At 49.5% G+C, this 25,775-nt stretch overlaps 1 protein-coding gene across 9 annotated transcripts in view; it reads left to right on the forward strand.

The window, feature by feature from the left end:
- FBXO25 (F-box protein 25) overlaps nt 1-25,775 on the forward strand; it is a 60,880-nt gene extending 35,105 nt beyond the window's left edge. For 6 of the 9 annotated variants that reach the window (XM_077868973.1, XM_077868968.1, XM_077868976.1 and 3 more), the window contains exons 3-11: nt 3,231-3,334; nt 4,220-4,269; nt 6,622-6,714; nt 16,228-16,321; nt 17,223-17,407; nt 18,606-18,788; nt 21,622-21,765; nt 24,184-24,210; nt 24,780-25,775. In XM_077868973.1, the coding sequence (XP_077725099.1) occupies nt 3,231-3,334; nt 4,220-4,269; nt 6,622-6,714; nt 16,228-16,321; nt 17,223-17,407; nt 18,606-18,788; nt 21,622-21,765; nt 24,184-24,210; nt 24,780-24,869 (970 nt within the window). In that variant the 3' untranslated portion in view covers nt 24,870-25,775. The remainder of the gene's footprint in view (nt 1-3,230; nt 3,335-4,219; nt 4,270-6,621; nt 6,715-16,227; nt 16,322-17,222; nt 17,408-18,605; nt 18,789-21,621; nt 21,766-24,183; nt 24,211-24,779) is intronic. The other 3 variants (XM_077868969.1, XM_077868971.1, XM_077868970.1) reach the window with 3 other exon arrangements.

Below are 25,775 nucleotides of genomic sequence, written 5' to 3' on the forward strand. Positions count from 1 at the left end.
CTCAGGGGCCGCATTCTCAGGGGCCGCTGTGTGCCTGGTTTCACACAGTGTGTAGGGTTCTGACGTCACGCAGTTGGGAAGATGCTACATCTTCCCCTCCTAAGGAAAACCCTATGAATGAAAAAACATATGGATTATCTTGAATGTTCTAAATCTGTATCATACTCAGAAAAAAACAGGGGTGATTGGGAAGGGGTGGGGAGTCGGTGAGACGCAGGTACAGCTCCAGATTGACGGGCTCCCTGGTCTGAGTGTGTGGCCTTGCCCACGTGGTGGGAGCAATGGGGGGCTTCCTCCAGAAGCAGTATGCACACTGCAGGGCGTCAGGGACATTCCGCATCCTGCCTGAGGGGAGCCTGTCTGGGAAGAGCTACTAGCCGCACCAGTCACAGTGGGATCATCCTGAGGTGTTTGCCCTTGAAATGACGTCCCATCTGGGGCTTGCCTGAGAATAACCGGAGGTGGTAAGGGATCCAGGAAGTGAGTGGAGATAGGGATGACGTGAGGTAGCTACACCTTGGGAATGTGGTAAAGCACACCTGACATAGACCATTTTACAGTGGGAGGTACCCAGCTCTGGAGTATTGAGTGCATGGACGTCCCCACGCCCTCCTCACTGCTCAGCCTGCAGGACTGATGCTCCAGCCCCCTTAACCGACTCTGCACCCTCCACCGCTGTTTTCTGATGCCTCGAGCTCCACGACCCCAGGTCCCTCAGATACTCAGAATCCCATGCAGTTTGTCCTCTTATGACTGCTTGCTTCCCTTGGAATGATGTCCTCAAGGTTCTCCCGTGTTCCAGTGTGTGCCCGGATTTCCTTCTGTTTTAAGCTGAGTAATGCCCCATAAGCATAATACCAGCTTTGTTCTGCTTGTCCAGCTGTGTGCACAGACAGGAGGTGGCTTCCCCTGTCAGCTGTATGAGCATGGAGTCCAGACGTCTTGTGGAGACTCTGCTCTCACTTCTTTTAGGTGTATACCCAGCAGTGGGATTGATGGGTCAGATGGTGGTTCTGTGCTCAGTTTCTGTAGGAATCACTGCAAATCTGTGTTTTCTAAACAGGCTGCCCTCCTTCATTCCCACCAGCACAGGGGTTCCTGTGTCCTCGTTATTTTCTGGAGCTTACGTAGCTGTCCTACGAGGTGGGAGCTGACTGCTCACGGTGGTTTGCATTTGCATGTCCCTCTTGACAAGTGATGTTGAGCATCTTTTCATGTGCTTATTGGCCCCTTGTGTGTTTTTGGAGAAATGTCTTCATTATACACATTTTTAATCCAGTTGTTTGGTTTTTGTTGTTGAAGTTTCTGCTGACTTTTAAATCCTGGTTGGTGATGTTTATGTCACTCATGAAACCACAGGTGATAAGAGCATTTCCTATGCATGTGATCGGTCAGTGGCTTATGTACATGTGAAATCAAGCACTGTTGAATTTACAGTATTAAATGTTGAATTTTAATTTTGGAAGCATTTTTCTTTCTTACCAACTTTCATATATATGTTTTTGACCTGTGAGTATGAAAACCACTGAAGATACACTTTGTGAAAATGGCATCTAAGTTTCTGTAGAGAGCCTTTTCTCTTGATTATCCGTGTGGACCCAGGTGGGGCATGGTGACTGGTTTGGGCCTGGGGGCCTGACTCAGTCCAATGAGCGCCTTTACTGCCTGCACAGCCCAGCAGGGATGGGGAGCCCCAGGTGCCATGGTCACACCGCCGGTTATATACCTGCTGGAGGGACGAGCATCTGCAGCCACACCTGCTGTGTGTGTGCGGGGTAGAATGGGATCTGCCGGGCTCCCTCCAGGGCAGGGGCAGGGGGCCACCTCCTTTGTCCCCTCGTCTGGCATCCAGTGTGGTTTACACGGCACAATTTGTAGACAACAGTCTGCGCTTCTGGGTGTGCTCGTGACTCTAGTTAGGAGAGCTGCGCTCTTCAGGTTTGAAAGCTGCTGTGTTCAGGATCTGAATCCATGACAGCCGACTTGTGTGAGACGGAATGTAACACCCAAGGACCAGCCACTTTCCACGAGTTCCCACCACTGCGTGTGAAGCTTTTGTATGTTTTTGTAAACATACTTGTACTTGTCATGATTTACAAACGGTTGTCAGTGTGGTTGGAGTCTGTGCTGACTGTGATAAATGGGTTCCCCTGGCATGTGCAGCTGCATTCATTAAATGTGAACACTAGTGAGTGGAGGAGCCATCACCGCTTTCTCGGTGAGTGTGCTGGGAATCAGCAGCATTAGCCTGTGGCCCTAGCATCAGACTTAGACCTCCACCAGCCAGCTTGTTGCCTCCAGCATTAGCCTGTGGCCCTAGCATCAGACTTGGACCTCCACCAGCCAGCTTGTTGCCTCCAGCATTAGCCTGTGGCCTGAACATCAGACCCGGACCTCTACCAGCCAGCTTGTCGGCTGTCCACAGGGCCTCCCCCTGATTCCAGACCAAAAACCAGCCAGTGTCAATGTGTTGAAAATAAAAATTGTGAGCATCTTTACTTTTGAGGGGGTGGACTGCTGTGTACAGTTATTTTTTTTAACTATAAATTGCCTTTTAAGAAAATGTTTTCCAGTTGTTTGGTTACTGCCTTAAATTGTTTCCTTATTTTAGCCAAAAGGAAAAAAAAGGGAAAGCTTTTAATTAGATGCACTTATGGGAAAATGAACAATTTCCTTCACCTGGCTTCAGTTAAGTGTCATAACAGTTGGCACTGTTTGGTTGATGCTTCCTAGGAAAGCGTTGCTGTGCAGCGGTGGTGCTGGTAAGGCCTGTGAGCCTGCAGAAGATGAAGGGAACGCTGGATCAGGAATATGGCGCATCATGACTCAGTGTTGGGCATCCTGTTCTCCCACTGATCTCTCCCCAAAGCATTTCTGTGGTGTTTATCATGTCTGTGTTGTTGTGAAGTCTCCATTGATGGCCGTATAGAACCTCTGAGAGAGTCTGAAACTTGTTCCACCCTTCCTGGTATGACATTCCCAAAAGAACCAGGATAGATCTCAGACTTGTCAAAGCAAACAACAGATGAGACGTTAACCTCATAACTTCAGACCTGTGATATGCTGCTTGCAGAGTTATTGGTTGCTTTCAGAATTCAACATGATTTTTGTTTTGGTCTTCTGGATTGCAAACCGATGTTATCTCTCTTTTTTTTTTTTTTTTTTTTTAAATAAAAGCCAAATGAATATCTCTCTGTAAAAGTATTTAATAAAATGTATCTTTATTTCAGTATCTTAAATAGTGACGATGAAGAAATATTCAGTAATGAAGAACAGAAATACACGTCCAAAAAGAGGAAAAAGGATCATTTTAGAAATGATACAAATACTCAGTGTAAGATCATTTTTATTAATGATTTTATGATGTTTTTACTTGTTTTATATATTGATATACTACATTATTCTGATAATGCTATCTCAAGAAATAAAAGACAATGCGTGAATGATAGCTCTGTATCCAGTGTTGCCCGCTGACTTGGTTATCAGACCATTTGCAGCGTAACTAGTAAGATTTGCAAAAACAAAAGGTAGCAAAACCTACAAAGCAGCTCGTGCATCTGAATGACCAAAATGGTCGTGAGTTCAGTGACCAGTTCACTCCCAAGCAAAGAGACCAGACTGCAAGGTGTCTTGCTTTTGGACTCCTCTGTCGGAGACCTGGCCAGGAAGGGCTGGACACGTGTAGGCTGGGCGGGGATAGGGAGCCTCCTGGCGATAGCTTGTCTCCATGACAGGCTGCATTCCTCCTGAGGCGCAGCCTGGAGTTTCTGGGAACCGTCTTAGGGCATTCAGGCTACTCAATAAGAACAGGTTCTGTGGAGAATAGAGTGTCACAGTCCTTGGGTGTGGGTCTGAATTACATGAAAAAGGCAACAAGAGAAGAATTATTAGGACACACAGAATTAATTCCTAATCACAGGTTTGTAGTTAACTATAGTTTTATAGTTTGGTATTACCACAGTTGTTAGTAGTGCTAGTTTTCTTATAAGTTACAAAGACTTGGGGCTGCCTTAAATAATTTTTCATGTAAAGATATTTCAGCATCTCTTAAAATGATGTCAGGAAATAGAGCAGTTCTGTTGACATTTAACCAAGTGAAAGCATCTCTTATTTATATGTCAGATAATTTTGTTAGCATGTACAACTGTTGAAGTTCCATAAAAATCTTCATTTTAAATGATTTGCCAGATTTTAAAAGCAAAGTTAATTTTTATTCTAGGTTTTTATCGTGAGAAATGGATCTATGTTCATAAAGAAAGCACAAGAGAAGTAAGTATTCTCTTCTAATTAAGAGTATATTTGGTGCTTCTGTTGAATATGTAATGTCATATTAAATAAATTATTTCTTTTGCAGTATGAAATCTATGATTCACATTCTAGCAGATGAAAATATAGGACCTTTGAAGCGGTGATTCATGTGTGCATGTGTGTGCATGCACGCGTGTGTGTACATGTGCATGCGCATGTGCAGTGTGTGGTTAGCGTCCCCAGTGCAAATCTGAATCCACCAAAGGCTTGTGTTGGAACAAGTATGGACCCTTAGATGGTTTCACATTTTTTCCCTACCTCTCCCCAAAAGCCACTGGTGTGAGCCTCTGGTGCTGCTGCAATGTGTGTCCTTGCTCCCATGCGCTTTGGGTGGTGAGAACATTGGTGGCCCCCATTTAGAACCAATGCAACGTTGTAGATAAGTCTGAACCTGTCAAGAGCTGTGTGAGCCCTTCCTGCTCCTGTCTTTTGCCAATTTGACTGCAGCTTTTTTTTATGAGCCATGGGTAGTTCCCTTCCATTCTGTTTTTTTCTCTGCTCAGTATCCAGGGAGGCTTCCTTCATTTTGCAGTATGAGAAACTCATTTGCTGTATTTTGCAGCAATTGGGGAGCATAATTTAGGGAGTAGTTGTTTAGCATAGATATAACATTCCAGAAGTGTTAATAATGGATGTTCTGCTATGGCTCTGCTCCCTAGAAGCTTAGGAGCTTCTGAGCCAGAAGACTGATTTGGCCTGTTGGTGATGGGTAGAACTGCTGTGTGGGTTTGAGATTGCTCTAGGCTCACACACGCTCTGAGTGAGGCGTGTCAGAAGCGCTTGGTAGAATCTGATGGCTGGGGCTTATGAAAGACTGTCTAGTACTTCATCTGCTGTGTTACCACACCAAGTACAGAGTAGACACCCGTTCAGGGGAGCATAGTGTGAGTGTGAGTCTGCAGAGGTGTTGTGTGGGCCCTGGGACAGGGACACAGCCAGGCTTGGGGGGCTCTGGGCTTCCTGTACTCAGCTGCATCTCTGGCTTAGCACCTGCTGCAGACCAGGCACCTCTCCTGCTGGTCTGCATGGCCCGCTGTGGCTGCCCCATAGCCTCTGAGGTTCCATGTGTGGTTCTGGGCCCACCAGACTCAGGTGGGCTCGTGTGGCCCAAACATGTGTTTTACAGTCTGTGAATCAGATTTAATTCCCCAAAAAAGAAGAGGCCTCTGTGACACGAGTGGCTGCCTGGGAAGGAGTCTGTGTCTGTACCAGCATTTAGAGCTCTGTTCATTGTGAAGAAAAGGGAATTAAAGTAGAGATGTCAGCAGTGATTGACTTCGGATTATAATCTATAATTAACCTTTGCTTCCTGCACAGCTCCCAGGAAAACAGTTTGCATATAGTAGATATTCATTAATAATGTATTTTGTTTTAAAAACATGTGTTTTGTTGATTTGTGCACATATTAGGATTGTTCTTGGGATTTGGGCACAAATCCAAATAAACCTTCACGGGACATCCTAGGTCTGAGACTCAGGTGTGCGCTCCAGCTGCTTTGCTAACCCCTGTCCTGGTATCGGTTAGAGATGCGAGGGGTAATCTGTCACCTCCTGTGTCTAGGATTATCACCAGCTCCTCTAACCCCACAACTATGACTTGAAAGTCTCTATATACTCTCAGGATTTCAAATACAGAAGATGGAGTTTGAAATGAGTCCTGACACCTCGGATACAACCCTGTGCAAACTGTGTAGAATGTAGGATATATTGTGAGGGATGCACAGCTGAAGTAGATGGCAGTGTTTTCAGTACTGAGAACACATCCCTTGTGTTCCATGTCTTCCCTTGGACTCTGGGACTCGTCTTGTCTGACAACCAGCTCCGGGGTTTCCCCAGCTGGAAACCGTACATAGTCACCCCCTGACTCCGGGCCTTGGTCCTGTGCACGGGGCACCTTCCAGACCCACAGAGGAGTTGGGTGTTCCAACGTGTGTGTCTGCAGCAGACACATCTTCACAGCAGCTGGGCAGATGATTTGTGTATCTGTAGGTGCTTAGCTCAGAACACATCCCATTGTGATTTCGGTTCCCAAGCTCATCCCGACCAGAGAAATCAACAAGTTATTTAATACATATTTGGCTTTATCTCAGTAGTGATGTAAGAATAGCAGAGTATAATGTCCTGATTATAAATGACTTATATTTAGCATTGCGCTTTTACACCATGCTAATCTAAATGTAGAATAAATCATAAAAACAAATGCCCTTTGCTGAAATTAAAAAAAAATTCCACAGACTAATTCGCATTAACTGTCACTTTATTTTGACTAATTGACTGATGACGGATTTCAACTGTTTTGTGTCTGTTTTTCCAGAGGCATGGCTATTGTACTTTGGGAGAGGCTTTCAATCGCTTAGACTTCTCAAGTGCAATTCAGGATATTCGAAGGTTCACTTACGTGGTCAAAGTAAGTCTTCCGTTTCAAAAGCCATTTGATGACACTTGATGGACTGGGTTTTGAAGGTGACAAGTGTAAATATTTAAGACGCTTCTGGCATTGGTGCAAAGTTGTGCTTGTTTGGTAGCAGAACAGAACATGAAGAGTGAGCTCGGGGTGACAGAAATAGTGGGGTTCTCTCCTGCCCTGGTGTCCCACACGCTTTCTCCCAGGGGCATATCATGTTGCAGGTTTCGCCCAGCCACACACATAGGTGCATTGCTGTGGGAGACCCAGAAGGGTGCACACAGGCTCTTCCTGAGGTTCCGGCCTCATGATTTCACGTGCATTTTCTCCTCTGTGTTCCTCACAAGCATGAACTCTGCTTCATAGACAAGCAGCAAGCTGGTAGGAAAAAGGGAATTGATATACAGTGGATCTCCACAGAAGCCTTGATTGTGTTGATGATCTATTTGTAGAGGAAATTTTTATCTTGGCTCAAAAAGAATGTATATCATGTGTTACATGCATTGTAGACAAAATGTAAGCAATGGATTGTGATGACGTTAATTTTGGGTTTTTAATAGGGCTGAGATATTAGAAATATTTTCCTTGTAACGCTTTTTAGGAAATGAAAAGTATTGGGATACCTTGGTGGCTCAATGGTTGAGCATCTGCCTTTGGTTCAGGTTGTGATCCTGGGGTCCTGGGATCCAGTCCCACATTGGGCTCCCCCGCAGGGAGCCTGCTTCTCCCTCTGCCTGTGTCTCTGCCTCTCTGTCTCTCATGAATAAATAAAATCTTTAAAAAAATTTAAAAAGTAGCATTAGTGGCAGGACAGATATATTCGGGGTTAAATCACTTTATACCTGAGGTAATAGTACGTGTTTGGTTTGGCCCCAGAGTTTGCCAGGGTGTCCTATGTGACCAGCATGCAGGGCACCTGTGTGCCACGTGCTTCCTGGGAGTCCTGTGCACTGGGGCCCGATGGGGTGTGTTCTGATGCACGCACTGGCCAATGGGGCACGTCTGTCATTCACCATCTCTGGGTGAGGCACTGCATTTGGACTCATCCAGTTCAGAGTGTCGAGAATCCAGGGGCCAGGAAACAGTGTGTTAGCACAGAGGTCTCTGTTCTAGTAAATTTTTCTCCGCGACACCATCTTCAAGTTTGGGACACCCTGAGTTGTTGTGTCCTACTAACCACTTTTGAGCACCCCACGCAGAAGTAGAGGGACTTCATTGCAGGGGTGGACTAGGAGTTGTGCAGGGGCGTGACCACTCTGTGCTCAGATGAGGCACATCTGTGGGCCAGTGTTCTTCCTTCCTATTGCCTGATCCTCCTCACTATTTGTTCATTCTGTCTGCATGTCGCACTTTTGCCTGCTGAAGAGCCTTTCCTCATGTGTCTTTCATGCTTTTGAAAATGAAAATACCAGCGTTAGCCTCACCCTAACCATAATAGCTGTAAAATTGTATGTTTCCTCTACTGATTGTTTTCTGATACCTACAAAATGCATAAGTATTAAAGTTAAAATGTGTCACATGCATTGTCAATTGAAATGGTCTCGTGCCCTTCTAGAAGTACCACCAGTCTCTGAGTTGTCCTGTGGAGATGGTGTGCACGGGACCTGGTGACCCGAGAAGGTGCTGAGGCCGTCTGTGCGAGGCTTGACAGGCTTAGTCACTGCCCAGCAGGAACCTCACCTCTCATCCCCACCCCTGCCCACGTGCACCCCTCCATAGACCAGCAGGGTTGGCTTCTAAAGAGCCCATTTGCTCATGTCCACCTTCTGCTAACAGCAAAGACAGACACCAGCCGTCAGTGATGCTGTGCATCAGTGCACGTGCCACTGCAGACACCTGCTGTGGGGCCTTAGCTCCCTGCCCTCCCTCTGGCACCTCCCCTGCCCATGCCGGCTCTCCTCTCTCCCAGTTGCATTATGTTTTCACCTCCAGAGTAGCTTGGGACCCCCCTCCCTGACTCAGCTCTGCTCACTGCCACCCTCTCACGGAGATGCAGCGTCTCCATGTGCTTGGGTGTGAGGTACTCCTTTTTTTTTTTTTTTTTTTTTTTTTGTGAGGTGCTCTTCTTGTTGCCTAGCAGGGCGTGTGCTCCTTGACCTGTGCTGATGGCAGATGACCTTGACCTCAGGAGCCACTGAGTGGAGTTTTGTGATGCTTTAAATGTGTGTAGCAGCTCTTCCTACATCAGCAGCTAGGAGGATTCCTGTGTTCTTCTCAGGAAGGTGATTTCCCGTAATTAATGCTGAGCTGTCTGCACTCATTGATGTTGGAACACATGTAAGCAAGATGTGAGGCAGCAGTGGTTTTGAAACCTTTGATAAAGAGTTTCCTTATGTTTGTAAAGGTGTTCAGGGATGGTTTTCCTGAGGATGTGTATGAAAGAAAGGAAGAATATTCTATATGAGATCCTTTTGTTCTCCTAAAGTCAGCAATTTTAAACTGAGACTAGTCAATAATTATTACATTTCCTGAATAAAAATTATTAGTTATCGTCCAGTTATACATTGTGTTGCTGAGGTAAAGATAAGTAGTTTTGAGTGGAGGTGTGACCATTCCTGGCATTATCTGTTAATACCTGAAACATTTTCTTATCTAGGTTACTTTAATAGTTTTTCCATAATTTTTCTCTGATTTTGAGGAATTAATGTTGCTTTTCCAAGCTGTACTCAACTTTTTATAGAAAAGAAAATAATTTTAGGTGCCATGTACTCCAGACACCCATAGCTGTCCTAGGATTAGGGCTGAACCATGTGTCACCGCCGCACCTACATGCTGGCAGGAGCTCCAGGGATGCCTCCAAGTGGCAGTGAGCAGTGCCTTGGAGAACTCTGGGAGGTTGGTAGGAGCTTGTCCCACTCTCCTGCACCAGGGCAGGTTCCTGAATTCATGCATGTGGGCAGGTGCATGTGCCTGCATCCACGCAGCTGGGGAGCATGAGTTCAAGCACCACTTGTTGCTCTAGGCTAGCACGCACACACACCAGCACTCATAGCACTGGCAGCCCCAGACCTTGTGCACGTACTTGTGAGATCACTATCCTTCATCATCCGTGTTCAGACTTCATGAGCGTGCTGCCCCGTACTAGCTTCAGGCTAATCAGTCATCATGATGTCAGACTGCTCTTCAAACCTACCTCCTATTCAAAACCAGCTTCTTCCTCTTATAATAGTTCGTGACAATTGTCTTGGCCAGTTACTAAATAGCCTTAGCATAATGTATTGAGCTGTTAGGGGCATCTGGAGAACTCAGATGGTTGAGCATCTGCCTTTGGCTCAGGTCATAATCTCAGGGTTCTCTGGTCGAGCCCCACCTTGGGCTCCCTGCTCAGTGAGGAGTCTGCTTCTCCCTCTCCCCCTGCCTTGCCACTTCCCCTGCTTATTCTCTCTCTGTGTGTCAAGTAAATAAAAATTAAAAAAAAATATTGAGCTATTAAATTTACTTCCAGAAAGTCAATGCAAACTGAAATATTTTCACTAAGTAGTAATTTTTCTCTTATTAACTATCTGCAATTATTATTTCATAATATGCCCTGAGAAATTTCCTTATTAATAAAAAAAGACAAGTCAAGTTGCAGCTTGGATTTGACCCTTGGTGAGTGAACAGTTCTTAATATCTGATCCATGATTCTGCGGACTTTCACTTACCCATTTCTAAGTCATGTATAAGTAAATTAAATGCATTTTTGGTCAATTTTATGAGCTTACTTTCATTAAAATAAAGACAGATTTGGTGGAATTTTGAAAAGTTTACTTAAGAAAATCAGCCACCCACTTGGAAATGTAGCAAGCCAGCACTTTCAGAGAATCTTCTACACCAGATTCCAGCCACACTCTGCCATCAACACTTGTCCTCTCTGTGAGCAAAGCCACATTGAAGGAGATGGGCCTTTGCAGATCCAGCCATGCCCAGGCTCCACCTCCCCAGTCAGGGCCTCCCTCCTGTGTGGGCGGCCCATGGGTGTGGGTTTGGTCATTTGTCCAGTGCATTGGTCATCACTGCCAGACTCCCCTGAGCCCCAGGAGCATAGGGACTCCACCAGCTTTGCTCACTGCAGAGCCCCCAGTGCCCAGTGTGATGCCACCTCCATCCAGGTGGAATGAAGGTGCGCTGGCAGGTAGCTGGCAGCCAGGACAGCAGTATGTAAAGATGTAGGGATTAGTAACACAAAGCAGGTTCATCCTGTAGGCGTCTGGGTTACCCCCTGTGTCCTGTTTCCTGCAGAGTCCCAGGAGAACAGCAGACTGCTGGGTCCCTCAGGACAGGTGGTGGCTTCTGGGGACCAGGCATACGTGGACAGTGGGGCAGCATCTGGGGACAGTGGGTTGAAGGGCTATATGTATGTTTCAGGAAATTTGTGAAAGCAACACAGGGCAACAGTTGAAACTTGCAAATGTTGGATATGCTGTATTTCCTAAAGTAGGGACTCCGTGGGGAAAATCTGCTCAGGAGCATAAAGTGTTTATGCCTTAATTTGTGTTACATGGAAAGTGTACCTGAAGTCTGTCCTTCTGGCCTTGCCACTATCTCTGGTGTGTTATTTACCTTCTTCTGCTTCCATGTGGTGATTCTCTAATTGGATAGGCTTTGTAGTTAGAAGACGGTATATGCTCATGAGGGAATGTGGCCCCAGGCCATTGTACCGCCACCACCCTCCAATGGGTGGCTGTACCTCCCCTCCATGGCCCCATGTGGCTGTACATTTCCTTCCTCCCCCCAGGAATGTGCCTCCCTCTCCCCCACAGGTGGCCACTGTCCATTTCTCGGCTATTCTCCAGGAAGTGTTCTCTTTCCTAAACAAATGTGCCTGCCTATTTATATTTTTGTGGCAACGCACAGAATTTTAAGTCCCAGGTATTATTCTGTGATACTGAGAATGCAGCTTAAGCTCCTTTCCAGACAGGTGTGTTCCTTGCTTGCTATGTCCTACATTTTCCTAGACAAACAGTGTTTTTCTTCTAATAGTGTCAGAGTTGGTTCTTCATTTTAATTCTTTGTGCACTTGTAATCGGAACCTGTCTTATATATGGACAGTTTGGTTGAAACTTAAACTTTATTTAAAACCTTTCATGGGAACATCTGTTTTTCTCTGTAATGGTAAATTTAATATTTAGCTTCTTCCAACTTGAGTTGGTCTGTCATTCCCAGCATAATAAGGCTGAGTCACCTGTGGGATTTCCATGCAGCACTTCTGTGATGTTGAGGACAGGTCCTGTACTGTATTCTTCCTAGGTTTATGAAACTTGAGTGCACCCTCTGCAATTTAATCACAGACATACGTGGTGAGTGGTATTGCTAACAAACATTCCACGTTCCCCAGGGCTTGTCACCTGCTCAGGGACAGGTGTGGTCAAGGACAGGATGTCTGCAGACCTAGTGTCTGTGGTCTTAGGCCCCGACTCATCCTGCAATCATGTGAGAGGAGTTTGTTAATCCCTCATCACACTAGGAGAGGAGAAAATATTCATTAAATGGCTATGTTTCTATGTGGCTAACAAAGGAATCCATCAGGTTAGTTACTGAGAAGTGGGTCATGGGAGATTCCAGTTCAGGTAAGATGGTGTCTCACAGGACAGCGTGTCCTGGGGCAATGGTGTTTCCCTGCAGAGGTGGTATGTTCTAAAAGCACATACAGTGTTCTGAAAGAGAATTTCAGCAGCTTCCTGACTCATTAAAGGGCAGAAACCAGATTTCTGTAAGGGGTTGTCCAGGAATTGGACCAGGAGGAGAAAACAAGTTGGGATCGCATGGCTCTAGCCCCCAAGTAAAGATGTGGTGTGGATGGCCAAGGATGCTCATACCCAGGACACCTCCAAAGGCCTACAGCTAGCCCATGGTGCCCACATGAAAAGTTCAGAGTTTTGGAGTTTCACTTATGTCCTTTACTGGTGGGTACTTCCCTTCTGACCATTCCACATTCCTGCTGCATTTGAATAATCAGAATTATCACTTTTTCTAGGAAATATATCCAAGTAGTGACTCTGCGGGGTGGAATAACAATCCCTAAAAGTGTGTCTACATGGAGCCTTAAAATGAGAAGCCAGGGCAAGGCGGGAAGGACTCTCCTCTGTGGCCCCTGGGAACTGAGGTGCAATGGGAAGGGCCCTTCCCTTTAAATAACAGTGAGGATAAGTCAAAAGCCCTCTCTGGCTAGAATATTTTGTAATGTGGATGTTTCTGAGCTTTCTCTTAATCTCTGTGGAGGACTGTAGCATCCCCAGTTTATACTGATGCACAGAGGGAGGGGTAGAGGTGGGTAGTGGGCTGGGAGCCTCACTGCCCCTCTGCGTTCAGTCTCTCTCATTTCCTTATCGGGGGTCCTGGGCACATTTCTGAACCTCGCATGTTGGGCCTCTGATGGGTTTAGTATCTACCTCCAAGGGCTGCCATGGGGAGTGCGCTAATTAAATCATATCCTGCTCTGTGTCGGCTGTGTTTACACGATCTCTTCAGGGTGATTTGGACAAAGGGGCCACAGCTGTGGACAGGGCCATTTATGCCCCAAGATGTAAGGATGGGAGACAGGCGGGGACAAGGAGCCAGGGGGACACCACATGCGCCGCTGCCCCAGTACCGACAGAGAAGACTTGACTGTGTAAGACCTCACTGTTCTTAATTTTAGGAACTTTCCCTTTCAGAGAAAACAAGGGACTTTCCTAAATGTGCCCTATGACATCTTGAAATAGTGTCCTTTTGAGGTCAGTGAGACTGTTGAAAAGGACTCTAAGGTTTCCAATCCTGTTGCAGCCAGACCTTTGCTGGTCGCAGGTAAGTGATCACCATGTTGGAATCCTCTTGCCCCACCCCAAGCACTGCGACCAGCACCTGGAGGTCGGGTGGTGGTGGTGGTGGTGGTGGTGTCCTCCCCAGAGTGGGTGAACAGGGACAAACGAGCCACTGTTGATGGGAATTGTGTGGTGTCTTAGGCCACTTACTTCCTACCATTGCTAGGTATTTACCATGAGTTCTGCTGAAGGTACAAACTGGCTTGTAGGATACTCTACAGTAATTAAATTTTTGCTGGCTATTTTACTGAACCTATGGTTTCTTCTCCTTTCAAGGAAACTGGGTATTTAGAAATGGAGAAAGTTTGTTTTTTATTATAAAACTAAGATTACTTACAAAAGGATATCTTCTGTGTTCCTTAGGACGAAACCTTTATTTTCCTTAAATCTTCCTATTGTCCATTCGAGAATTGGCTTCTAACTACAAGTGTTTGCTAACTCTTCTCCCCACACACCGTGTTGGATTAAAGCATACTAGCAAAATATGTGAGTTCCCCTAAAAGCGAGATTCTTTACAGAGGAAGGACTGAGAAATGACAGTGCAGGCCCCATGGAGATGGCTGCTTTCTGTTTTTTTCTTAATTTTTACTTCACTACAGAATATGTTAAGTACAGTATGGTACTACCATGGGCATTTACGCATCTAGTGTGTGACTTGACAAGTAGGACACTCCTGACGGTCCGGCAGTCGACATGCCACCACCTGTGGACATCTCTGCTGCTGACTTCTGCCTCGGAGGTTGAATCTCCTGACTTTCCTGTTTATCTTTCTGTCACCTTTGGAAAATACTTTTATTTGTGTCTTTGTTTAAAATTGTATATTAGTAGAATAGTATTGTGATTTTGAGAAACGCATATGTTCCATTCAGTATTCTGTGAGATGTCAGTTTACAGTCAAAAGAAGTGCTCTTCAACGGACTTGACACTTTGACCTTAGTAAAATTAAATTTGATGTTGTAGTTCTGACATTTTTAAGTGATGTGGCATAAATTGATGATTGTGGTAGATGGGTATGTCCTGGCATGAGAACACTGGGAGTGTAGACATTTGTTCTTTAGAGGGCAGGCCAGCAGAAGCATGTCCTCCAGAAACCTGAAATGTCCCTGTCACAGGTCTACAGGGACCAGCGCCAGCTTTAACTGTCCGCCTGCCAATGTTATCGGTGAGACAACCTGCATGATGAACAGAGCCACCGAGGGGTCCTGTGATAAGAGTAAAATTGTAAATTGTGACACAATATAATTTAAATGAAATAGCAGTCCTTTCTTCGCCACTTCTAGAAGTCTGTGAATAAGACAAAAGGCCTGAGGATGTTAATTCCCAAGGAGAGGGAGAGAAGGGACAAAGCAAGAAGGGGGAACCCTGACTCACAAACTATCTGCCCAAGCCTATCCCCAAATGGGAGGCTTGTTTCAAACTCAGTCTATGTCATTGTGATGCCTGTTGGCCTCTGAGCAGAGGGACAGGGTCCCCTGACAGCAGCTCAGACTGCAGGGGCGCATCCAGGGTGAGGGTCATGGTTCTCCTCTGGCTCATGATGGCTGCTTAGCATATTCTGTGTTACAGAGTTTCAATCATGTTCCCTTTTTGTTAAATGTTAAATTGAGAAGATTTTTAAATGATCACATTATGAAGTTTTAAATCACTGAAGGCTGTTTGAAGCTGGCAAGTGGGAGCGACACATGGGTGATAAGATCAGGAGTGGAAGCAGGACTGGGCCTGTCTTAGGCATGTCTGGTTTGATGTGATGGGACCTGAGGGCTGTGCCCTGCAGTGTGTGTGTCTGTGATCGCTGTAGCAGAGGACACTTATGGAAGCATATTAGAGATCACAGGATGATTTCCACCAAGATCATCATGTGATCCTCCTATATAAAATATTAGTTTTGGACTGCTGCAGTCTACTTGGGTTTCTTTTCTCCTTCTAGAAACCAGCAAGGTGAACAGGAGGGAGGGTGGAGAATCCCATGTTCAGGCAGGTGTAATTACCAAAAGCAGCTGCGATTGGCAGAAATGGTCCCCATTTCTGAACAGGTGTGTTCCCACTTGGCCGTGGAGGCCTGGCTCTGGGTTCCCTGAAAATCCTATTTGTGGAGGGCAGCTTTCTGGGCAGCATTGTTGGGGTGAGGAGCTTGGGAGGTCCTGTAGAACAGGTACGGGAGAGGGTATGAGCAGAGGCGTGAGTCCACTAGGGAGGTGCATCAGGGAGTCCGTGACACCGCCACCTGGTATTTCCGATTGTCCAGGAGTGGAGCTGTGAAGTCGGACCCCATTGGGGGTGTGGGGAATTAGACCGGGGTCCTTAGGAGCACAGGAGGCATTGGTGGGGCAGGTGAGGGGCCCAAGAGGAGTGGACACTGGGAACCAGGGTAAGTGACAGAGGAGGCAGGGGTGTGACAAATGGGAAGGAGGACACAGAGAGGGTGAATGTAAGGGGGAGACAGAAGGTCCCCCAGCTGCAGATGCCATGGGAGACAGCAAAGGGAAAGGTGGATCTAAGGAACATTTAAAGACAGTGTTCAGGAGAACTCACAGAGGTATGAATCTGGAGTCTGCCCTTTGAAACCGTGTCCCACCCTCAAAAATAACTGATCGCCAAAGACTGTGACAGGCATGGGGTCTCTGGAGGGGACAAGCCAGCTCGGTGACAGGCGTGGGGTCTCTGGAGGGGACAAGCCAGCTTGGTGGCGGGTTTTTTGCTTCCACATTATGTAACGCACCTCCTCTCCTCTCAGCTCCTGCAGCTAATTGCCAAATCCCAGTTAACTTCGCTGAGTGGTGTGGCACAGAAGAATTACTTCAACATCTTGGACAAAATTGTTCAGAAGGGTAAGATGATGACCACGTGTTTGATAGCAAGTGCAGTGCGAGGAGATGGGGCTCTTCTTCATTCCTCAGTATGTATGTTGTCAACAGCGATGATGTCCAGTGATGCTGTCGTGTTGGGATGGGCTATTACCACAGGACAGTGAAGGATCCCTGGGTTTTAGAGAAGTTTCACCTCATTGAGGTAGCTGGTCTGTCTACCTTAGCCATGTGACCCCATAACTGTGGCTGTGGCCATGGCGTAGTCACTAAGGTATCAGACGAGCCTGTGGCTTTATTCTTAATTTAAGTCCATCTTGGTCACTTACTGGCCAGTAGTAAAAAGAACTTTCAGTTTCACAGTGAGTTAATGTATGTAGGTGAATTGCTGATTACATGTGTAAGCTCGTCAGGATAAGTATAAAGGGAAACAGACACTGCCAATTTTATAGTGAAAATTGTAGATGCAGCCAGGAAATATTTAATGTTCTTTTAAATTTCATCATACTTGTGGTACCTCAAAAAAAGATGCCAGTTTGGAGTTGCAGTGAAATTAGATCATTGTTATGGTGGTAAAATACACATTTTTGAGTTTACTGTTTTAACCATTTGTAAGCACACAGTTCGGCTGCATTAAGCACATTGTCCACCTGCCAACAGAAGGTCCTGTGGTCCTGCACTGACCCCCTCCCCTTGCACCCTGGCTGCTCCTGGTGCTGGCACCTATCCAATTTCATCTTTGTTAATGGACTCCACTCTGAGCACAAGTGTGTGGGATGTGGGGTCCATCCCTTCACGACGGCTCCCTTCCCTGCACACAGTGCCCCCTGAGTTCGTGTGTATTGGGGGTTAGGACCCCGTTCCACTTCCATGGGTGCCCATGCACTCTATTCATCTGTGCTGTGTGTGTTCTTGTGCGTTCCAGTCCTCGACGACCACCAGAACCCCCGTCTCATCAAAGACCTCCTCCAGGACCTGAGTTCCACCCTCTGCATCCTCATCAGAGGGGTTGGGAAGTCTGTGCTGGTGGGAAACATCAACATCTGGATCTGCCGTCTGGAGACCATCCTCCGCTGGCAGCAGCAGCTGCAGAACCTGCAGGTCACTAAGGTACAGGGACACACTCATGCGTGAAAGGTGCTGGTGGCTTATTGGAATGTTTGTTTTCAGATGGATTTGGCCCAGAAGGCCCTTGGATAGCTTAGATTGCTTTTGGGTAGACAGTAGAGATGGTTGCTTCTGAGAGGAGAACAGGTATTGAGTTAGTGTGCTGATTTGCCTTCCAGGAAAATGAGATGTTTTGGGCTAAAACAACTGCCCGTGAGTCATGGGTGCCTTGCCCTGCCAGCAACTCCAGGGTTCATGCTTGCTCATGTCCCTGCGGTCCTTCACTGCTGTGTGTGGCTCTCCAGCAGAGTGCACTGGGGGAGAAGATGGTGCACTTGTGTAGGTCGTTCTGGTCAGGTTTATTCCAAGAGCTAAAGAGAACAGAAACCAGGAAGAAGCCAGTCGTCCTCAGGGCTGACCACTGAGGGCAAGGACACTCAGCCATGTCAGAAGCGTTCAGGTGTGGCCAGGTGTGCAGGCGTCCCCGAGTCCTCAGGACGAGCAGGCTTATCTAACCTTGGCCATGCTCCATCAGAGACCTTGCCCCGTCTGTTGCTGGGAGATTTCCCTGGTGAGAGGTGGGGGGCGGGGTGTGTGCCCAGCTTGGGGCTGAGACATTGTAGTCTGCATCCTGCCCCTCTGTCCCATCCCGCCCCCTCCCATCCCTTCCCTCGCCCTCTCATTCTCTCCCTCCCCTCTCTCCCCTCCTGTCCCTCTTGTCCCCTCCCTTCCAATAGGATGATGCACAGGTCCTTTCTCAGGGACACACCTGCAGGCTTGTGGGAGGGAGGGTGCGGCTTCTCCATATGACATCAGATGCTTACAGCTGGATGGAGCCCTGGTGGTAGGTCAGTGGCTTCATCTCCTCTGTCCACAGGCCCTCCGTCTCTCTTTCTGGTCTTGGTGTCGTGTCTGACGAGTGAATCCTGCACTTGGGGGGTCTGGAGGAGCCGAGGGTACAGACTAGCTTCTGTTCCCCTCAGCCTATCCTCCAGGGTCCCCATGTGGCCAGCTGTTTCTGGATACAGGTGTGGGGCACAGGACTCATGCTGCCAAGTGTGAGGGATGGTGACACTTTGGTCATAACTCTTCGGTGGTGTCACGTCGTGAAGCACCTGTTCTCACTTGGCCACTAGGCCCTCTTGTAGCCTGATGCTCCCAGGCATCATGTGCAGTGAGATGCTGTCCACTTCCCTTCCAGCAGGTGAATGATGGCCTCACGCTCAGTGACCTCCCGTTGCACATGCTCAACAACATCTTGTATAGATTCTCCGACGGCTGGGACATCGTCACGCTCGGCCAGGTGACCCCAACGCTATCCGTGCTCAGCGAGGATAGGCAGCTGTGGAAGAGACTGTGTCAGTACCACTTTGCCGAGCAGCAGGTGAGTGTGGTGGTCTCGGGGCCACAACAGAGCGTCAGGTGGAGGGGGGCTGGCATGTGCCCCTCGCCCATCTCTAGTGACCACACGTGGCTCTCCCAGCCCCCCTGGCCGTGCCCCATGCCTGTAGACCCAGCTTTGGGGACTAGCTCGAAGCATGTTTGTGTGCGGCCCGCTAGGCATTCCAGGGTGCTTACTCCTCCTGCGGGGCTCTGTGAGAGTCACACGCCGTGTGGGGCATCTGCTTTGTGCAGGGCAGCAGGGCACAGGTTGAGGAGCCTGATGCAGCACATCCCGTCAGAGACGGGTTTGGGTGCAGCTGGGACAGAAGGGCAGGAGGACAGAACTGTGGATGCATGGCCCAGGGGAGGCTGTCACTCTTGGGGGAATGGGGGTGGGTGGGGGTGTCTGAGTAAACAGAGGTTGCCTTGGTACGGAGCAGAGCAAACTTGTCTGTAGCCCTCAGAGTCTCGTGGATGGGGGTGCAGTGGCCATACCAGGTCCTGGGGTTTTCCCAGCAGGCTTAGAAGAGCCACAGAAGAGCTGGGAGCAGAGTATGGAATCCAAGACACCATCCCCCTCCAGGAGGAGGGGGGTGGTCAGAGGAGAAGCCAGGGCACTGGGGCTGGCTGGTGCAGCAAGTCTCAGTAGCTCTCGCCCTGGGGACCAGACGAGGAGGTGCGTGAGCTGTTGTGAGGTGTCCAGAGGGCAGCGGGCAGGGATCGCTCTTCAGCTGGATGAGGAGGGTGGCTCCAGCAGCTGAGTTCAGGGGTGGAAGGGGCACAGGCCCCTGAGAGCCCAGAAATGCTGCCAGGGGTCCTGAACCATCAGCTCAGCAAAAGTCCATGGGGTTTAGCTATTGGGAGCCTGCGGGGACCCTGGAGAAAACTGAGGTAGATTTGTTGGAGTAGAAACAAGTCAGGATAAACTTGAGCTGGGAAGAAGTATTAACTTGTAACCTCTGCATAGGAGATGGTGGTGTTGAAATGTTTGGAGGGGGGGATGGGAGAAGCCAGGAGAAGAAGGTTCTCCAGGATGGAGGAGGCAGGTCAGGCTTGCCTTGGGTGCTGGCTTCACGGTGCTGGTGGGGATGTTGGAGGATGCGGGTCTGCTGGGCTGGGATACATCTGAGTGGCTGCTCCAAGTCACGCCTCGCTGTTTTTCCAGGGTGGGAACTGGAGAAGGTCCACCGGCCATTTATGAGTCCATGCATGTCCTTAAATAACCCGGGTACCCTGCACCAGCATTTCCTGTCGATGCTTATCGTGAGCGGTCGGTGCCCACGGGTGACCCTGGCCTGCACATGCTCTGTATAAAAACAGTCTCCAAAAAGGTTGTGTGTCAGGGCTCAGTGAGTGACAGGGAGATGCTGAAGGAAGACAAGTATGTTGGGAACGACTTGACAGCAGGGTGGGAGGGAGCACACCTGCCCACAGAGTGGCCAAGGGGCATGAGGTCACACTGGGAACAGTGGCTGCCGGGCATCCCCACAGGAGCTGTGGCACGATGTGGGGCTGGCGGGGGACAGGCTGGGAAGCGAGCCCACAGATGGGAGTCTTCTCTTCACGGTACTTGAGGATAGGCATGTCCTCGGAGCTGGGCCTGAAGCTGTGTTTGCTCCTTTGTCAACCTGTCCTCTTTTCTGGTTCTGTTAGAGACAGGAGCCTGTGCCTCTGCTCCATGGGAAGGGCATAACCGGCCCTCAGAGCCCACGTGAGGTGATGTAGGTGTGCAGGTGACGGTCTTTAGTTGTAAACAGGGGCCTGCTCCTCAGGGCTGCCATCAGGAGGAGCCGGGTGATGTTTGAACCCCTGGGGCCCTCCTCCCTCAACACGGCCCCAGGAGCCCCTTCGGGCTTCTCCACAGACACACAACGCGCCTCTGGCCATGGGTGCACTTCCCAAGGCTGAAATCCTTCCTGCATGTTCTGCCCTCTTCACATGGTGCCCCATCTCCTCAGGAACAAACAGCTGCCCTACATGGCCCCTCACCTGCCCCCAGCCTGGCACAGTTCCCTGGTCTGGAGAACCGTCCCTCTAAGTGCTACCATGCTGCTGGCCATCTGTCGCCCCCCCGGCCATGGCCTGCAGTGCCACCCTCCGCTCCACAGCTGCTCAGCATCTGCTCTGTGCATGGACCCCATTTCCGCTGGCCATTGCCCTGCTGGTGGACGTCTGTGTTCTTTCCACCTTGTGGCTTTGGTGGATCCTACAATTGTGAGGACATATACGTTTTTGTGTGGATGTTTGTGTTCATTTCTCTTGGGTGGACAGCTAGGAGTGGAAATGCTGGCAGGTGTCAGTTTGGAGGAGCTGCTATGCTGTTGCCCCTAGCAGCTGCACCACTGCACCTTACCGGCCGCCGTGCACGCGGCTTCCGGCGTCTCTGCACCCTCACCAGTCAGGGCTCATGGTTACTGGGTTTTCTATTGCAGCTGGCCTAGCAGGCGTGCACCTCATTCTGCATCCTTGGTGATGGAGTGTGGCACCCCAGCCACCTCTGCACCAGGTCCCCTGTCCTGTTAACAGTCGGGTTGTCTCCTTCTTACAGAGATGCGAGTGTTCCTCCTGTGTTCTAGGTACAGGCTCTTAGATACCTTGCGTGTGTGACGTAATTTTACCTTACTAGAGATTGTGGGCAAGTCCAGACCAGAGTGCTCACAGCTGCCACGTGCTGTCCCACCGTGCACACGCAGTGGTTCATATGGTTAGTTCCTCACTGATTTGGTCCGTGGGCGTTTGAGTTCACAAAACTGGATGTTCCACGCACCACGTCGTGTTGTCACTGACATGTTGTGAAACCATCTGCTGGTTCTCAACGGAATTTTGTCTGTCAGTTTTGTAGACATCTGATCCTTTCAGAGAAGGGCCACGTGGAGTGGAAGCTGATGTACTTTGCCCTACAGAAGCACTACCCGCCCAGGGAGCAGTATGGGGACACCCTGCATTTCTGCCGGCACTGCAGCATCCTCTTCTGGAAGGTAACCATCTCGGACGGTTCAGTGTTGGGGAGGCAGATTCTTTGCGTCTATTTTAGGTGTCACGGTAGAAAAAAATGGGGAATTATAATGAGAAAATGGGATTTAGGACACCAAATATTGGGGCTGGGCAATAGATTCAAGGAAGTAAAACACAGCTTGTGGTTTGAGTCGGAAACATTGGGAAACGAAGCGTGTGTTTCTGCCTCTGGTAGATGTTTGCTGGTAAGACGTGTGTCCCCAGGGGCAGTGGGGTGCCTGGCACCTGGTCCTGGGTCAGTGCGGGGTTCCTGTCAGTGGTTCTGGGCATCATGCCAGCCCTGAGCCTGAGAAAAACGGGCTGATGTGTCCCTGTGCTTTACAAACCTAACGCTCCTTAGCGGGTACCCCAGGCTTGGCGTCCAGTCCGGGGCCCTGTGCCCCCAGTGACCCTTCTGCTGGCATCTCCTTGTGACTCCCCTCCATGCTAAGCCCCTGCCACACGGAGGTGACAGCCTTTCAGAGAGACACGGGGTTTCCTTGTTTGATCAAAGCTGAACCAGAGTCTCCTGACTCACACTTGTAGTTGGAGTACCCGGGACACTGGACACCCTTCACCCTGCGACCTCCCCTTACACAGACCCGGGCTCGGTCTGTTCACGGTCGGGAGGAGAGCTCATGTCACAGTCTCCTTGACCGTGAGCACGTTTATGTTGTGAGATCACCCAGCTCATTCCGAGGCGAGTGTGATCCATGTGCACATCCTGCATGGGCTGGCCCCCCCCCCCCCCCGCCCCGGTGCTCCTGGGGGGATGGTCATTGATTTCCGGTCACACCATCCCTGCTTATTTTTTGCTCTACGTTTACCTGTAACTTGTTACATGGATCGCATGGCAAGCTCTAGATTGTTGGAACAGAGACGAGCACTTGAGATTTTCTCTCCTCAGAGCACGTGTAGATAGAGCGTGCAGTGGTGTGGAGCGTGATTCCTGCGCTACTTCAGTGGAGGCTTACTGACTACAGGGAAGGGAAGCAGCAGCACCTCTCCTATGCCCTGTGCGCGAGTGCCATGAGGGTTTATTTCTCAGTCCCTGATATCTGTTTTAGTATGACTCTCATCTCGGAATTAAAAAGACAGTACATGTTCCATGTTTTACAGTTGTAGTTGTTTTGTAGAACACGGTTCCTTGAGGGCAGAGTGTCGGGGAGCAGGCCTGTTCCTGACTGGGTCTGACGAGTGAGTCCTCGAGCCCATCAGTCGGGGAGTGGGGCTACTGGCTGGTGCAAGGGGGCCCGTGTCACCAGTCCCAGGGTGCGGGCCCCACCACGGGAGGGGGTGGTGTGCACATCACACACAGCAGGTGCTTGTGGACATAGAGGAGTGGGGGGTGGGCGTGTCACCTGATGGGACCAGGCTGACCCACTCAATGTGGTTCCTCCTCCGGGAGTATCACTGGCACCAATGCACACCCACCATGAGGACCTCACCGTGCTGTTGGAGTCTGTGCCCAAGTGGGATCTGGTCTGGGCCTCACAGGCCCCTGGGAAGGCACCCTTCCTCTGTGGTTCCACGGCGGCTCTGTTCCTTCTCCTGCCTGCTCTGCAGCTGGATTTCTGTCCTTCTCAACTACCTGAAACTCCAGTGGGGTGGGCTGGGGACTGGACGGAAGGAAGCCAGTTAGAGGCCAGGACTCGGGGTCAAGACTGTGTTGTGTCTCTTTGTCTTGGTGCATTTGCCACCAAAGTACGTGCAGCAGCCGGTATTGACGCTGCTGGTCTGGGGTTTCTGGTAGAATCAGGATCCGTCTCAGCAGATCCGCGATGAGCAGCAGAGCCCGCGTGTTGGAGCGGGTTCCTGCACCTGCTTGAGTGCTGTGCCCACAGGATGCACCAATGGCCCGCCCTGGTCTCTGTAGTGAGGCCAGCTCGCAGCAGGCGGGCGGGGTCCCACTCATCCTGACCCCAGCGGGTGGCGGGCAAGGGTGGCAGAGGCAGCAGGCTGGCGCAGACACAGCGTTGACAAAGCACAAATAAGCTGAAAGGAAAGTAAGGTGGAGAGTGGCTGCGTGACTCCTGGGCACGTGGCAAAGCAGATGCTGGGATGTGAGGGAGAGAATAAATGACTTTCCAAGATGTGTTAGAAATGTTTTCCGTACAAACTGTGGGGACATCAGCCTCACTTTGCGTGTGTTGCGTGAAGTTCTGAGGAGTCCGGTCAGTACTCCTCCCTGTCTCAGGGCCGTCTTCAGGATGGATGGGGGCGGGGGGGCATGCTGTCTTCTGCGTGTGCTCACGGCCCAGCTCCATTACCAGCCAGTTTCACCCACACGTGGATCGTCATCATCACACCGGATGCTGCGAGCAGCCTGCTCTCTCTAACACTGGTTTTCCTTTCTCTCCCCTCCCTGCACTCCTCCCGGTTCTTTCTCCACGACCTCAAAGGACTGCCGCCTTGCTTTGTTGTTCAAGGTACCTCCTAGACCAGGCCTCGAGTCGCGTCCCCTGCATGCTCCCCCGCCGGCCGGGGCTCTCGGCACGTGTGCAGCCTGCCGCGGGAACCACCCACCCGAGCAGCTCACGGGATGTCCCGTGGGCCAGGGCTTGAGGGGCAGGCCCGGCCTTAGGGGCGCGGTACATGTGTCTGTGAGATTTCAGCCACGGTGCACATGTCAGCACCCCGTGGGCCGATGCAGCGTGGCCCCCAGCTCCCTCCGGCCTGTGTTCTTTGTCAGCCTTGCAGAACGCCTATTCCGTTAGTCATTTCTCCTGATAAATAGGACCCTGGTTTCCAGCTGAGTGCGAGCTCCCCGGGGGCGCCCAGCTGTTGGGGCGGGCGTCCAGGGACCAGGCGGGAACCAGAGGGACAGCGCAGAAAGGGAGCTTTGGGGCCACCTGTCTGCGGACAACCCCCGTGGCTGCCTTTGTCTTTGTAACACTGCTGCTGTGTGTCCTCCATGCGTCGTCGTGGTGGGACCTGGGTGCGTCAGGACCGCCCGCTGGCAGCCGCCCTGTGGTGACACCTCTCCCTCCTCCCGCAGGACTCGGGGCACCCCTGCACCGCCGCCGACCCTGACAGCTGCTTCATGCCCGTGTCTCCACAGCACTTCATTGACCTGTTCAAGTTCTGAAGGCGCCCCGCCTGCTGCCGTCTCGCCATTGCTGCGCTGCAGCCAGTGAGCCAGGGGGACGCCAACACGGAGAACACTGCTCCCCTCCCCGTGTGGGCGTGGCAGGGCTGTGGTGTGGGGTTTTTTGAAAGGCAGTTGGGGAACCCAAGCAAAATCATTTCTACTTTCTAAAAATCCTCTTCATTTAAGTTCATTAAGGTTTGCAACATTGTGTATTTATAAATATAGTTCAGTAAGATTCTGGATTCTTAGCACCACATTCTGTGTGGGACTGACACTAACAGCTAATACTGTGCTTCTTAATGTCACATCATAGTTTCCTGATTTTGTAGTAATGAGGGGCAGGGGACGGAACAATTGATCCTTGTAAATATGGGGTGCAGAATATTTATTTTTCTTAATATGTATTTTAAGTGCATTGGTTTTGTCCAAGTGAGTCTTGTTCGGATGTGGAGTGGACCTGGGCAGCAGGTGGAGCCTTGAGCTCAGTGGTCAGGCTGTGAACGGTGCGCGTGGGCTGTGGCCAACAGGTGTGGATGGCACGGCAGCCGGTGCAGCCTCCATGTCACTATCACGGACAAAGTAATAAATCCTGTTTATCTGCTCATCTGACTTCATCCATTTTGCATCTTACTGAAAAAGTAGTGTCAGTGGTTTTGATATCATTGATTTAAACCTATTTTTAAAATAATGCATGTCTATTTTAGATAATTTTGAAAATAAAGGTGTATGAGAGAATATATACAGTCACCCATCATCACTGTTCTGCCACAAAGCACCGTTCCCCTCCCAGCAGTTGTGGGAGAGCAGTGTGAGCCCATCCTCCTTCAGTTTTTTTTCTAAGTGTATTAAAATGGTTTGCAGTTTTGCGTATCTGTAAATAAAAATTCTGGATTTTCACTATCA

The sequence above is a fragment of the Canis aureus genome, chromosome 24, assembly GCF_053574225.1.
Source record: "Canis aureus isolate CA01 chromosome 24, VMU_Caureus_v.1.0, whole genome shotgun sequence".
In the NCBI taxonomy this organism is placed as follows: domain Eukaryota; kingdom Metazoa; phylum Chordata; class Mammalia; order Carnivora; family Canidae; genus Canis; species Canis aureus.